The following is a 15,272-nucleotide window of genomic DNA, read 5'->3' as shown; positions in this document are numbered from 1 at the left end:
TGATATGGTGAATAAAATTTAAATATCTATTCCTATAGCGCATTCCACAAAGTGGAAATAACACATCCAGGAAGCATATAAAGTTTACTAAGCATATTATATTCGTCAAATTCATTGTTATTGACTTAGGCAAATTCAAGGAAATTCACGTGTGTGTTAGTTACTAGTTAAGATCGTACTGTCCAATTGAATTACCACTTCAATCAGACTCTTACCATGATCAAGCCATTACTATAACTTTAATGCGTAACCGCGAACTTCCTCCTAAATCACTTAAAAAACCATAATGATACAATTAAACGATCTCATTAGATACATATGGCTTTTCCTCGCGAGAAAAATTATTATATTGGGCATCTGAAGCGCCAACGGACAATCCCTCAGAAGCACTCTCGGCTCCGACAAATTGGTCGTAATTAATAGCGCAGCCAGATGCAAACCAGTTTACTTTTATAAACTAAAGCGACCCTGCAATAAGCACTTCTTTGCTTAAAAGCCGCATCGGCGTTCAGTCTACCAATGTTCTTCGGTACGTGACGTATTTACAATCCATCGGCGGTAGGTACTTCGACCACGTATTGACCGTATTGGAATTGCTTTCCTCAAATGACCATCGGTCAATCCATGGGAAAATGTAAGTTTTATGGTCTGAATAACAGTGGCGGAGGCACCCCTAATAGTAATTATTACCTATTCGTCCGGCTTAACTATCAGATTCTATTAACGAATGCAAATTAGGAAGCAAATTAAAACAGGATAGGATTTACAAGAAAATTAATCAAACTGCATGTCACTTAATTATGAATATTTTTTTATGCCGCAGGGAAGGAGATAATCAACGGACAACTGGGATAGGTCCGCAACTGAAAAAAGCAGTACTTACACAAGGTGAGGTTTTATCAGTCTCATAGTTACCGTATATCTTTATGTCACTATAGCCGCATCAATATTTGCTTTCGTACAAACAAGATAAAACCATATTGAGAAAGTGGCAATAAAAGGAATATAGTATCGCGTCTATACTCCTCATGCTACTTTCACAATCCCGAGCAAATACTTTGGACATAAAAAACTATATAAGTTGCGCTAATTTGTATAATAAAATTTAAAGGGTTCTCACCGCTATGTGATTGTTACGTAAGCGACCTTGCCTATTAGCGTCATCCTAGCAGCACCCATGAAGTACCAGCGGCAAGAACAAATAATAGCCAGTCCAGTACCAGATCGCCGTTTGTCGTGTTCAAGTGTAACATTTCCGTTTCTCTAGTTAAACACGTCTGTCAGTGCCATTCAGTTCTTAGGGGTGGCCTCCATGTCTACCTGATCTAAGTGCGTTGTCCTTTCATGTCTTCCCGCGTTTCACTGGTGGTATTTTTTTTCATAAGGGTGAATTCCGACAAGCCTCTCTCTGGGAAAGGTTTATATATTATATGCAAATGCATATTAAAAGCAATAAAACTGTTAACCTTTGCCGCTGACATTGCCAATTCATTAAACCAACAGCATAGAAGCAGTGCGGGTTCTGGTTATTTATAACAGTTACGTTGGTCATTTTTGTTTGACATGAATTTAAAATTTTCGGTAATCTAAGAAATTGGTACCAGTTGGTGACGATCAGCGAACGCCGAAACCCTCCCATCTCATCGATCAAAATTAAAGGATTAGATCAGGACGTAGGATCTGAAGTACTATCGTATCGGTAATTTTACTGTAGAGATTACCTTTCAAATGAGACCAAGCTGGTTTAAATTTATAATCAGATTAAAGTAAACGTGAGAAAGTTGTGCCAAAGTGCGTTATTTTGGGGTCGTCAGAGATGGGGAAAAGTGCCAGTAAATTGAAGAAGAGACCTAGCATTCACAGTAAGTAGGTATTTAATAATTAGCATAAATAATAATATCGCACCGTATGAATAACAATTATTATTATTATTACAAATGCGTCAACGTGAAAACAGAGAACCATAACGATCAAGTTACAAAAACAGAAATGTTAGCACCGTATTCTAGATGGCTACGTGCAATGGCAACTTTTTAAATGAATTCGTATAGAGAGAACCCTTGATGTAGATTGGTGAACATTTACTTAGGTAGCTATTAATAATAACTTAATAATCTGATAGTAGGTAATGCTATTCTAATGCAATCAATGCAAAATAAAATTGAAACCCATCTAGAAAATATAATTTTAATGTAGCTTGATTCAGACTATCAATAAATCGCACCTTATCGCTTTAGAGAATAAACACTCATTAATTAGTATTTAGCAGCAAAACTTCGCAAAAGCCGTGGTTCTCATTAAAGAGCAATGCAGTTGTCTTGCGGCACTGTTTCAACAAAAATGATCAATTTCGTTAACCAGTTGTTTCTTTTCTTTTAGGTCTTTCTTGGTCCAAATTCGGCTCGCTACCCCGTCGGAAATCCGGTCGTTTGGCTAAAGAAACCAAGGATGTCACTTCCAGTCCCAAAACGAAACACAAAGACATCAAACAATGGCTCAAAGATCTGGATCTGGAGCAGTATGCACCGCAGTTCGAGAAATACCAGGGAGTTGAAAATCTCTTGGAAGTTTCAGAATGGCAGCTTAAAGAGTTGGGGATCAAAAAGTCTTCTCATAGGGCGACCATTATTAGCAGTTTAACGTTGCTCAGGGCGAAATATCACGGTGAGCTACTATAATTCCCGGGTAAGGTGCTGGTAAAAGGGTTTGTTTGCAGAAAATGTTCCGAAGAAAGCGATGCTTAGACATAGTGTCGCTGTGGAGCCGAGGAGGAAAATTGGGAGAGAGGACACCCTGTAAGTACTTTGAATGTATACAGTTTGTGAATCAAATTTTATGTTAATAAGGGTCAGGCGTTGGATTTTATTGCACAACTTACTGCGAATTAAATATGTAGGAATGTTTGTGTCTGCAGTAAAGTCGAGCAAAAGAAATAATTAGGAGGATAAAGTTTCTAGGAAAGTTAATAGGAATTCAGATGTTGTCATTTTCGGGTGGGAGAATCGTTTTATTTACATGAATCATAGTAAATCAAAGACTGAAAATAATAATTTAAAAAATGGTGTCTCAAATTGATATATCCTCAAGTTGCTTAATTTATTTGAATGAAAATATACAAGAAAATGGCGTCCAACTGCATTAAAAGCCATGTTGCGGTATTTGCTATTAATACATAGCGAGAAATTCATAGACAGAGCTGCAGGTATTCATAAATCTACCATCGGGTACTATGCAGTCTTATATAGTATATACAGTCACCAAATTGTATTGTTTTGCAGGTCTTCTATTAAATTATCAAAATTTGATTCACAAGAATTATTGCGAGTCAAATCTCAAAAATATCGTTAAAATGATTAAAAATGCAAATAAGAGAAAATATCCCACTTCTGAATTCCGGAGAGTGGAATTTCATGTGGATGTTAGCCCAAGTACGCGTCTACTTAACCTGTAAAATAAAACATTTTTGGAACTAAAAGAATGTCATGAAAATATACCACAAAATGGCGGCCGGTTATATCGAATGCAACGCTGCCACATATTTAGTTTCACGATCTGACACAGATGGCATTTTTTTTCTACGTCCCACTTGATATACAAGAGTGCGTAGGAAAAGAATAAAAATACTAAAGTTTTTTCTTTTCTTAAACATTACAACGTTCTTACCCCATATAATAACATGCAGTCACCAAATTGTCAATATTTGATGCATTCAATATCAAATCACGAAAATTACGATAGAAGTACCATCTACCTACGAAATGACTTCGAAATAGTGTTAGAGATACTAAAAAAACGAATACAGTTAAAGACAACCGTAAGAGCCTCCATAAAGTGATTTTTAACGTCGACAAGGAGATCAGCATCAAACGCTAAACGAATCTCATGAAGTGGAAAAGCCTGATTAGCACCCAATTATTTCACCCTCTTCGTACAACGCAAATAACCCCCTATGGTGGAGGACTATTGTGCGTAAGACTGGCACTTGGGGAAGCTGTTGGAGCCCGAAAGGGCTTTAGCTAATAAAACACCCCCAACAAATATTTTTCGTAATTAAGTTTACAAGGATTTTTCCCAAAAATTCGAATTTTATCAAATGAAACAAATTTGTCAAATACACGTCCTTACTGGAACTTAAAGGGGCACAATCTGATACAAGAAATTGAATTGATATTAGTTTAAAGTCCACCTGAAATCAAAGAAAGACAGGGCTAGAACGTCTGCGCTCCAATGCCAATCAATACTAGAGGGGTCGCCCGAATGGTGGGGGTGTGTCAACCACACGCACACTCACGCACGACCCTCCGTAAAAATACCGATCGCGGAAGTGGCTCGCGCTAAAATTGCGACCATAACAAATTCGGAAAAAAATGTCCCATTGTGGCGTCGATGGGCGTCCGATGCGCCCCGCGACGTCAATTGTGACAAGTCTGGAACGCGACACGGAAAGCGACTTTGTCTGTTAAAAACAGGACTTCATATAGCCGGGCGCCGATAGTGCAGTAGTGAGGAGTAAAAGCAGAAATGGAGCCGATCCAGTTCGATTATTAAAATAAATGGCCGGGGCCAAAGAACTGCTGTGCGTTGTTTCGGCGGCCGCGATGGTGCCCGTTAACTTTGGCATGTGACTCAGACGAAGGAATTGGTATAGGGATAAAGTGCAGAATGGTGAGTTGCTTGTGTGTCTTTATATAGGGGAAACTCGGAAATATAGTGAAAAATATATTGCAAAAAGATGGATAAAGCTTAGAACGAAAACAAGGAAAATCATAAAGATTAGGAAACTCCTGTGGAATAAAATAAATAAATATTGAAAATCAAGTTGGCATTATAAATACAATCGCCCATCTTAGAATAGCTTTAAACAGTATTTTCCACTTTCGTCGGTTTATAAATTGGCATTAAAGAACCAACTCAGTTTTACTTAAAATCGCATTTTTAGAATAACCTGAGTTACACAGTCTAGGTCTAATCTAAAATTAGACCAATTGCATTTATCAATACATTCTTGACCATCAGTCTAAAACTCAAAACTGAGACCCTGGGGTTGCCTGAATTTTCTATAGAAACTAAGAGGTGGCCCTTAGACACGATTTAACTTTCCAAAGATTGCTACTTAAATTGAAGTAATAATTTTTGCGATTTAATGAAAAACTATACTGACTGCTTGAATAAAAATCAAAATATCTTCTATCCCTTCTCAAAACTTCGAGTTTTTGTCAAAGTTTATTTTTATATATTTACAAGTTTTTTTTTCTATTGCAGAACCGACTTGAGGATCGTCAGTGACGCGATCCAAAGCAAAAGCCTTAGCAATCTAATTAACATGGTGAGTTACCTTTTTTATCCGCAAAGCAGAGTTTATACGTTATGGAGGCGATTATTGCTCCAGTTATCGGGCCAAACCAATAAATCTGAAACATATCATTTATTTGTAAAATCAGCGAATTTGAGCTGCTCTTACCCAGTGATGTTGATAATCCCCACTAAGTACAGCAGGCCCGAAGCTTCGGGAAGGATTCATACTGGCGCCGGTGTACGCCACCTGAAATATAAACGTCTCAGAAACAAGTTTGAACTGTTGTTACAATTATCTGTCTTTTAGCATTGAATGTAGCATCGAACCCCCGTCGATAAATAATTTTAATAATTAATCCTCTAAAATAATACTTAATCAATTTGATATCTATTTTCCATTGAGTGACTTAATTTATAAGGAATTTACGGAGAATAAATCTTGCCTGAGTTTCTGTTTTGATAATTTTTTTTAGACATCACGGAAGGTTTAACTTAAGTGTAAGGAAATTGTGTTCAGTTGCATCAAAAGCAACGTTATAGCATTTCCAGTGAAAATCACAGTTTAAGTCAAGACAAGTTCATAGATTTTTTTCTCTCCAACTTGATATACAAAATATATGAATGAGATCACTAAATTAAATTTCTTTTCACACTCATTACAACGGTTTATAATAAGCTACCTTCACCAAATTGTCAATATTCAGAAGTTTCAATTCTCCATAAAAACATAATAATCTGAAATGTTTTACTCCTTAAATGCCCATTCTTTTCTCCGCCTATTTTATATATAAATATACATAGTGAAAGAAAAAATTATTATCGATTTTTAATTGTACTGAAATTGTTTTGATTAAAATGACAACAAATATGAAATGTATGGTAATGTTGCTAGGTTCAATTTCTAAGAGTTTTTTTAAAGAATTCTAATTATAAAAGAATCAAGTTACTTACGCCTCCAAGATTGAGCACCACAACGAGGAGACCAATTTTCAACGAAACAGAGTCCAATTTGTCGGAATTACGGGCATCCCATGAAGCACAAATGCCCAAGTTCAGGATTATACTAAGGCAGATTTCCACCATAAAACCCTGAAACATTAAAACCCATGAAAAAATTTAAATCTATGCCTACTAAAATCTTACAGTAATTACCTGTAAAGGCGATATGTAGTCGCTAAGTGAATTCATGCACACTCCATGACCATTCATTTGGATGCCCAAATACTCCCTCTTAGTCACAATCTTAAAATTGTTATAATCAAATCAAGAACAACGTCGAAAGGGGGACTTACAGAAAAAAGACCAGCCCCTGCAAGGGATCCCAATACCTGAGCTATAAAGTAACTGGGAAAGTGATACCAGGTGATTTGGTTTACAATCAGGGCGTTAATTGATACTGCGGGATTTACGTGGGCGCCGGACACATGGGCAAAAGTCTGAGAAATTTTAGTCTTGAATTGAAATGCATTGAGAATGTTTTGTATTTTTACCTGAATAACTGCAGCTACTGCCAAACCTGCTGTAAAACTTGTATGCATTGATGAAACTGAGTTTCCTTGCATGCCAACACAGGAACCCATGCAAGATAAAAATATCAAAATTGACGTTCCAAGGAATTCTGCCAATATAATGGCGAAATGGTCTCTGCATGTTGGACGCTTCTTTGAAGGGATAATCTGTTCTAAAGGAAAGAAGTTCTATAAACATTTTTGGAGGAGCTCCATTAATATGTTTATGTACTCGCGGAGAGGACATAATCAGAAAAGCGGAAAGAGAAAAATTCAGCACTAACCTTTAAGGTCCGGATACATTTTCTGATCTTCAATTCCAAAAAGTTTTAGAAACTATTGCATTAGTGTTAACTGAAACTGCTCCTCAATACTGCACCTATTTAATTCAAGTTATGCGCAGGTAAGTATGTAAAATCCAGCTGCAATGCGTGTGGTTCAATTTTCAAGCTTCAAATAATACTGTCAACGCATAATGCATCAAAGATCATTTTTTTGAGCGAATCCGGCCTTTACTGCTAATCAGTTATAAGCAAACATACGAAATGTCAATGGCGTCCCATGGCATATTTAGTCTTATGTAATATATAATAGGCAAACACGAAAATAAATGAGACAATACTAGAAGGGTTTAGTATTTACGTAGAACTTTTCTATTCTCAAGATTAAGCATGGATTTACTATGGCTTAAAGTCACGCAGCAAACATACACATTCCTAGAAAAAAAATATTTCTTGACTTTTATTTCAGGATACGTCGGCTGATCCCAATGCAAACGCCGCCGACCTCCGGAAGGCTCTCGAATGGGAACTATCTCTGGATAGCCGGGATCTGCGGTCACATGCTTGGTACCATGGAGCTATCCCTCGGGCTAGAGCTGAGGACATAGTGAAGGAAGACGGATGTTTCTTGGTAAGCCTCTGTTTTAGTTTCTTTCTTGTTATTTCAGTAAAACAATGACATTTCTCTCATGAGGTGATAATGCTATTTGAGGAGATAATTTTATGTATTCTCGACGATAATGTGGGAATTGAGACTACGTTTAAATTAATGAAGTTTTTGCTCCTCTAGATTCGCATTAGAATTCCATTATAAATACAGGATTTGAATTCGCACACTACACAATTTAAAACATTAAATTCACATCATTTTCTCGAATGCGAGTTTATGTATCTTATTATTTTCAAGATTCCCATATATAGATACAAATTTGTTACACTCTGTATAATAAATTCTTCTGTCTCTAGTGTTAAAATTCTCATTTTTCAACACTACCAATTTCAACAAGTTTACAACAAATTATATTCAGCGTTACCTATCTTGAGTCATATAGCCGCTTTTCTTCATTGCGTCAACTCAGATGAAAACGACATCTATTGTATCGAATCTACTGCCTTAAGTTAGTTAATTATAGTAAAATAAGCGCTAGATGCAGTTCACACGGATATTATATATTTTTTCTTTATTTAAGACTGTGCATAAGAAAGGTATACGCAGTTTAGTAGTTAAAATTAGCTTTAAGTCATAGGTCGATATGTTGATGAATGAAAGTTTAAATAGACAAAATGAAGATTTTCCAAAAAGCATTCCTATTATATAGATGGTGCGCAATACGAAACAAAGTTATGAATACTGTATCATAATCAAATACAGATTGAAGTGATTATTCGATTGTCAAAACTATTGCATTCTTAAAATAGGTTGATTATACTCATCACTATTTTAAATTGTATAGATTTAGGAATTAATGCATTGTCTTTGTTAGATACCAATAAAGATCTGCAATCTTAATTTGTCTTGTGTTAACATTTAATACTAGTGGGTAATAAAACGTAAAAACTGAAATTCATGAGACTTTATCATATCATATAAAAATTGCAGATCAAGCCATCATCTATTTTATTAATTATTGTATTCGAGTTCCAACTATGTGTGAAAAGTGTAATCTAACTCAAAATAACATTTATGTTTGGATGTAAAGTTCTGTAAACTTTCTTTGAATGTTTGAACTAGTACAGCTGGCAGCCTTTGTAAAAAATCAAAAACTGCTGAACAATACTTCTGCCAAATCTAACAGAAAAAATTAAAATTCGCATCATCTTCTCAATTTTTTTTTTTTAGAATATTTTTTATTGATTTCCTAAAATAAAAAAAAATGAGTTTGAACCCTGAATCCTTCATTTATTTCTCTAGATCCGAGATTGCACCTCGCAGCCTGGAAACTACGTTTTGACTTGCCGCACCAAAGGCCATCCCTTGCATTTTGTTATAAACAAGATGTTTCTGCAACCTGATACAGTCTACGAACGCATTCAATATCAATTTGAAGACGAAGCATTCGACACTATACAGGACTTAATAACTTTCTACGTCGGTAAGGCAATTACTTGGTCGCTGAAAAATTCTCATATAATCGAACGCTATTTAGGCTCAGGAAAACCCATAACCGTAGTGTCAGAAGCCCGTATTCAAACTCCGGTTAACCGAATGTATCCCCTTTCATTCTACGCGAGTAAATATCCCACTCCCCTTCCCAGTCGACTGTCCTCCCCTGCAACAACCCCAGTTGGAGGTATGCAGTACCGACACGGCCCTTTGCAAGGTTCTCGGCCTAGCTGCTCGCCTACGAGGAGAGACGGAGCTCCAAGGTACTACCACACAGATCCACCAGGCAAGTTTTCATATTCTTCACTTCAAAGGCTGCCTTCAAAGAAACAACGCTCGCATTCTTTGACTCCTGCAGAGGCCAATCGCATGTCACAGGAGAAATGTAATAGTGCCGATGGAGTGATTCAGTCTCCTTTGATGACGAGGTCGGTGGGGGCGGAAAGTGGGAAGTTCTCCACACACTCTTTACCTCGTACTACGCATAATACAAGACTAACCTTGTCAAGTAGTGCTAACACTTTAGGCAGACACTGTAGGCAAGTTTTTAGTACAATTTACCAAATTCGATGGGTTTTATTGTGTTAATTATAGGATAACTAGTGATCCAACTTTGTCTCCATGTGCAGAACGGCGGTGCACAACTGATGACTCGGGAATCGAGTCTCCACCTCCTAAACCCTCTCGACTGCCAATTCTCCCTCGCACCGACTCTATAGAGTCAGCAACACTGGGTTATCCCCCTAGTTTGCAAAGGGTCACCTCATACCATGCGAGCGGTTCTGATTCGGGCAACGGATCAGGGGATTCAGCTCTAAGCTCAGCTGCAGGAGACCCCTTAGACCTCCCACCCAAAGGCGTGGTGATTAAAAACCCTCGTTACAACATGGCAACCTCCGAGTCTTCGACAACACTGAAGAACTTCGTTCAAATGGATTATTTGGAGATCGAAGAGAAGTTGATGGAGCTTCCAGAAGTGCGATCCATGGATTTTGGTAGTAGATTTGATTTGGAGAATTTCCAAACGCTGCTTCTACCGGCCAATGAGAATAAACCTTTAGACGGACAGGCGCTGCGCAGTATCAAGATGACTTTAGCGGAATCGGGGTCTCGAATTTTGGCCAATCACCTTACGAGGACAGATTTAGATTTGGTGTTCGGAAAATATGAGGGCGACAGCTATCAGACGAGACTATGTGGAGGAGTGGAGCTTTGTGCGTTGGCCCACGGGACCCGGTTTAGGACGGATTTAATTGAAAGGTGGTTTGGTTTTTAGATAAAAAAATACATGGTGTCCTTAAATACGAACATCTACAACAAATATCTGGGGCTGGAAAATTAAGAGATTAATATTTTTTAAAAATAGATCAAGTATATATATAATAGATCAATATTGCATCTGCAATATCTGAAATTGAAAACTTCTACCATGATGAAAAACATTTTAATGCCTAGGCAGTACGTCACACATTACAGGCTTTTGTGTCATTAAAAGGTAACTTTTTTGTTAATTGGAGAAAAAGTTATTTTCTGAGTACGGTTGTTTGTTTCAATAAATTATCAAGAAGCAATTCATCATTTCTTAACATTCTATCAAAGGCATTTCCTATATCAGGGTTAGAGTTAATTTCTCTAATGTGACTATTGTTGTGAATTTATTGATTAAACTATCATATTATGTTTACTCAACTATGAGACATTCAGTATATTATGATTTCATTCAGCTGATGCTTTATGATATCATCTTGTAAGTATTTTGAATTAATGTAAATAGTATCAAATCCAGGCACCAATGATAGAATTTGATACAACCATTTAGGGACACCTTGTAATATACATATTAATGATTGGCGATTTTTAGGACCGAATGTTTGAAGCTTTTAGTGGCAGTTAGCATTCTGACTTGTGCAGATGACTTAGAGCGAACAGAAACATTGAATAAATGGATAGAAGTGGCAAATGATACGAAAACTGCCCTGGGGAACCTCTATGGTTTCTGTGGGATCATGTTGGGCCTGTGTTTACCACAGGCACGTCACAACTTCCATTCCCAAACTCTCATTTAAAATTTTTCAATTTTTAGGTAGAAAAACTGGACACGACGTGGCACATGCTGCGCCAAAAATACACCGATTCTGCCTTTAATTTCGAGGCTAAATTGCGGCCCACCTTGAAACATATGAACAGTTGCTCAAATCCCCAAGCCCCAAACACAACAATCCCCCATTTATTACCGTTGATTCTCATCCTTGAGCGGGATCTGCCAGACTTCCTTAATCCCGTGAATCAGAGCCAACTAGCCAACAGTTGCTTGAACCAATGGGAATTAAATACACAAGATTTTGGCCTGACTACACTTCTCAACCACTTGCAAACGGCCAGGAAGTACACCGAGATGCAACAGATGTACCAGAGGAATGCGGAAATTGTCCTGGGGGAAGCTCGAATGGAAGAACTGACTTTGGACATGTTCAAAACCGAATTTCACTTGAAATTCTTGTGGGGGAGCAGAGGATGTTTCGCGAATGCTTCAGAAAGACATGCGAAGTTCGAGCAGATTCTTTCATTGATGACGGAGAAGTGTTGTAATGTTAAAAACAACAGTGAAGTGTAGGGGGAGTGAAGGAAGAAATATCTTAAGTCCAAAAAACTATGTGATTTAATTTACAACGAGTAATTGGCAGTTGTTCGTAAGCTCCCAATAGAGCTCAAAATTGATTAATCGTTACTTTTATGCTCCCGTGAAATTACCAGCTTTCAAGCAACGGAAACTCACTGCCCTTTGACTAGTTCACGCAAGTGCGAATTAAACCACGCCACTGCCAATAATTAACACTAAAGGGAAGTCAATTTTAGTCCCTAAACCGCGCCATTTTCACGTAAATTGCGTTCCTCTAACGAATCAAAAACAAGCGAGTAACTTCCAAAACAAGTGTCATCTAGTCATTAGGATTATCATGATGTAGTAAAGTTTATAGTGATTGAGTTGGACATATCAAAGTACTTATTTTCAGCTTAACATATATTTAGATAGAGCTATAAGTAGTATTATAGATTTCTATGAATGGTGCTCATGTCCATAATAATTTTTAATCCAGCATCTTTTCCTTTATCAAGTATTTGACAATACATCCGAAGACTGCTTATCTGATTAGCGATTTGTTTTAAGTTTACACAAATTGCAGGTACGGCACCACTTTCGTTAGCGCGTTGAGCAGTTAACTACTGACGACAGACTTGTGATTTTCTTTACTTATTACAATATTATACATATTAAAATTTTGTATGTGATGTTATTGTATTATAATTATTATATTGAACTTATTATGAATATATTTAAAAAAACAAATATATGCTAATGTATATTATATTAATATGAGATGTAGCAATTTTAATAATAATCTGTCAACGGGTCTAATGATGTAGGTAGGAGTTTGAAATGGCAACTGCCAGTAGAAGTGATTGTATGAACAAAAATTATGTATAGAAATGTAGTAATAACGCTCTGTATATGACATGAGGTGTTTAATAACCAATAAACATTACAAAGAATAATTAACAATTTCTATTGGCCTTTTCACTATGAGGTTTGCCCCTGTTATATGGTCCTTCACTATAAGCAAATCCAAGTTACATACAAATGTATCTTTTCCATAGGCACATACAATAACTATTATACACTTCCCTTTTTCATTTTTTCTTCAGTGAGGTATCTTTTACCTAATGTATTAATGTAACATATTTTGAAGCAAATTATTGCAAGTAAAATGCATTTATGCCATCACTATCAAAAATATTAAACTGGGAATGATTTTTGTTAATCCACTTCAATAGCAAAAAGTAAAATATTACTCCAGCCCTTATAAAAATGTCTCCTGAGAGTTTCTAGGACCAGTGTTTATGCAATTATGTGTCCTCAGAGTGAAAAGGTTCATCTTAACTTAAAGCAGTATTTAATTTCTCAAAAGTCCTCTTTAAGACCTCCTCTCTAATATGCTTTGCAATCTTCACTCTTTTCCTCTTTTTTCTTTCCACATCTGACATTCTTTCAGGTTTACTTATACCACCATGTGGCTTTTTCTGTTTCTTCTTACAAGACAAAGGATTTGGCCCCTTTTTTCTTCTTTTCTTCTTAGGTTTCTCTTCACTCGTAACTAAGCCTTCTAATTCTTTGAGCTTAGCAATCTTCTCTGCTTCTAATTGCCCAAGGCCTCTATTTTTTTGTTCTGCCCACTTGATTGAGACCTCAGAAGGTTGCTCTAAAATAGGCGTTTTGACATGCAAATACAACAATGGCACAGCCACTAGATTCCTAACTTTATCTTGCAGATCTCGATCTTGAGTACACACTATATAATGACTAGGGTTGCCTTCAGATATCATTTGTGATAAGCATTTAGAAGCAGGGATTGCACTGCCCTCATGACCACATTTGTGCACTACATATTTTTTTAGAATTATCAGAGCGCCGTGTAGCTTGGAACCCAAATTCTCCATTTCAATTATAGCACATTGGGTTGTAATGAATTTTACTGCACTTTGCAGGTACTTTGGGAGGTCATTAGGTAAGTTGATTTTGTTCTAAAGGAAGAAGTGAAGATTTTAACGTTGTTACGGTATCGAAGAAGAGTACTTACATTAAGGGCTGTTAGACAAAATGTTCCATCTGCCAAGAGTTGGTAGGGTTGCCGGAATCCGAAGTTTTGCGTGTAAAAGGAGAGGTTTTTGCTTACTTTCTTGTAGCGGCGTATTTTCATTATTTAATTATTTGTAGTATATTTATTTATAGTTACTACAGAAATGAAAATAATAAGGAGAGAAACCTAATTATCTTAAAATGTATCAATACAGAAAAACATTAAACCATGCTTTTAAAAGAAAGGTTAGAATAAAAATTTGACAATGACCAGTGACATTACGTTGACTTCGATCAACGCCAAATTGATTCATGTTAAAAGTGTGATAGAAGAATATAAGTCTATCACAGGCTATAAAAAAAGCATATTTATATATATTTTAAAACTAATGGAGATGAGAGCAATCGGTTAATGCTTCAATTAAATAACTTCTTAAGTATTAAAAATTAATATTTATTTATTATATTTTATTTATTAGACACAAATAAGTAGTAGTTATATAGTGTATATATACACTATAAGTAGTAGTTTTATAATGTATAGTGTATATATATATATATATATATACACTATAAAACTATTTAGGTCATAAATAAAAAAATAATTTTTACGAAATGTTACGACATTTTTGTTACTATTTTACTTGTTATTTTACTTACTTTATTGTTGTATTTTACTTACTATTTTACTACTTGGATATAAATCCAAGGCATTCTTGAAATATTAATTTAGAATATAAAAATTAATGAAGTAGCATTAGATATTAGCTAATACTATTTAATACTTTGCTGAAATATTCACCATCCCGATTTACTAACCGTCCTCGTGAACGGAACGCAAATATCGTTATCATACTAGTTATACTTCTACTATAAAACCATAAAATTAATAATAATTAAAATGGTATAATACCAATACAAATAACGTTTATAATTGATAATTGCGCATAAAACATAGACATAATGGTCGTTCCTGTGTTCATGACGTAATTATTTATTTAATTCGAGGATCATAAAGGGCAGCGCCATCTAATACTAGGCCAAGAACACCACTTTTCAAATATGGCTAGTAGTTTAGTCCTATTAATGAAGGTAAATGGATCAAATAAATTTTACATTTTTGTAAATAAAACAGTTTGTTTCTATATTGAATGGTTCTGTTAACTTAAATCTATTTATAAGAAATATATAAATATATAAAAAATATAGAAACGAAGATACACAAAACAAATATGTTTTACAGAACTCCTCGCCTTAAATTGCTGGAAGTTTATCTTGTAAGATTAATTTAAAATGGTATTTAAATTGAAGCTATTTAATCTGCATTCACAATAGTTCATTGACAATAATTATGAGATATAATGATGCCGGAGAACTCTAGTTCCTTCAAGTTTTTCATACACTGAATTGAAAAAATTTCAACTCGGTTTCTCATCAAAAGTTTGAGG

The 15,272-nt window shown here is 35.8% G+C and overlaps 3 protein-coding genes across 10 annotated transcripts; 1 reads left to right on the top strand and 2 right to left on the bottom strand.

The window, feature by feature from the left end:
* Positions 1-333: 333 nt before the first annotated feature.
* On the top strand, positions 334-12,754 carry LOC136411102 (breast cancer anti-estrogen resistance protein 3 homolog). 8 transcript variants are annotated; one of them, XM_066393525.1, is made up of 12 exons: positions 334-634; positions 824-888; positions 2,380-2,664; positions 2,717-2,795; positions 5,263-5,326; positions 7,554-7,715; positions 8,997-9,177; positions 9,232-9,451; positions 9,503-9,727; positions 9,783-10,448; positions 11,050-11,222; positions 11,276-12,754. In XM_066393525.1, coding segments are annotated over exons 1-12 (2,649 nt in total). In that variant the 5' UTR covers positions 334-632; the 3' UTR covers positions 11,803-12,754. The 8 variants fall into 8 exon arrangements, with proteins under 8 accessions (XP_066249622.1, XP_066249624.1, XP_066249621.1 ...); XM_066393530.1 differs by lacking the exon at positions 824-888 and having other exon boundaries at positions 617-634; positions 2,380-2,518; positions 2,569-2,664; XM_066393529.1 differs by lacking the exon at positions 334-634 and having other exon boundaries at positions 2,380-2,518; positions 2,569-2,664.
* Positions 4,554-7,246, bottom strand: LOC136411104 (aquaporin AQPAe.a-like). Its single transcript, XM_066393532.1, has 8 exons — positions 7,088-7,246; positions 6,786-6,976; positions 6,588-6,731; positions 6,448-6,537; positions 6,247-6,384; positions 5,462-5,542; positions 5,336-5,411; positions 4,554-4,682 (listed from the first exon to the last, which is right to left on the bottom strand). The coding sequence occupies exons 1-8, from the start codon at positions 7,104-7,106 to the stop codon at positions 4,627-4,629; spliced, it is 795 nt and encodes a 264-aa protein (XP_066249629.1). The 5' UTR covers positions 7,107-7,246; the 3' UTR covers positions 4,554-4,626.
* Positions 12,697-14,135, bottom strand: LOC136411105 (rRNA-processing protein UTP23 homolog). The gene is made up of 2 exons (XM_066393534.1): positions 13,826-14,135; positions 12,697-13,769 (listed from the first exon to the last, which is right to left on the bottom strand). The coding sequence occupies exons 1-2, from the start codon at positions 13,943-13,945 to the stop codon at positions 13,125-13,127; spliced, it is 765 nt and encodes a 254-aa protein (XP_066249631.1). The 5' UTR covers positions 13,946-14,135; the 3' UTR covers positions 12,697-13,124.
* Between the last annotated feature and the right edge of the window lie 1,137 nt (positions 14,136-15,272).

Source organism: Euwallacea similis, chromosome 9, assembly GCF_039881205.1.
Source record: "Euwallacea similis isolate ESF13 chromosome 9, ESF131.1, whole genome shotgun sequence".
NCBI lineage: Eukaryota > Metazoa > Arthropoda > Insecta > Coleoptera > Curculionidae > Euwallacea > Euwallacea similis.
This window is presented reverse-complemented; position numbering and strand designations above follow the sequence as displayed.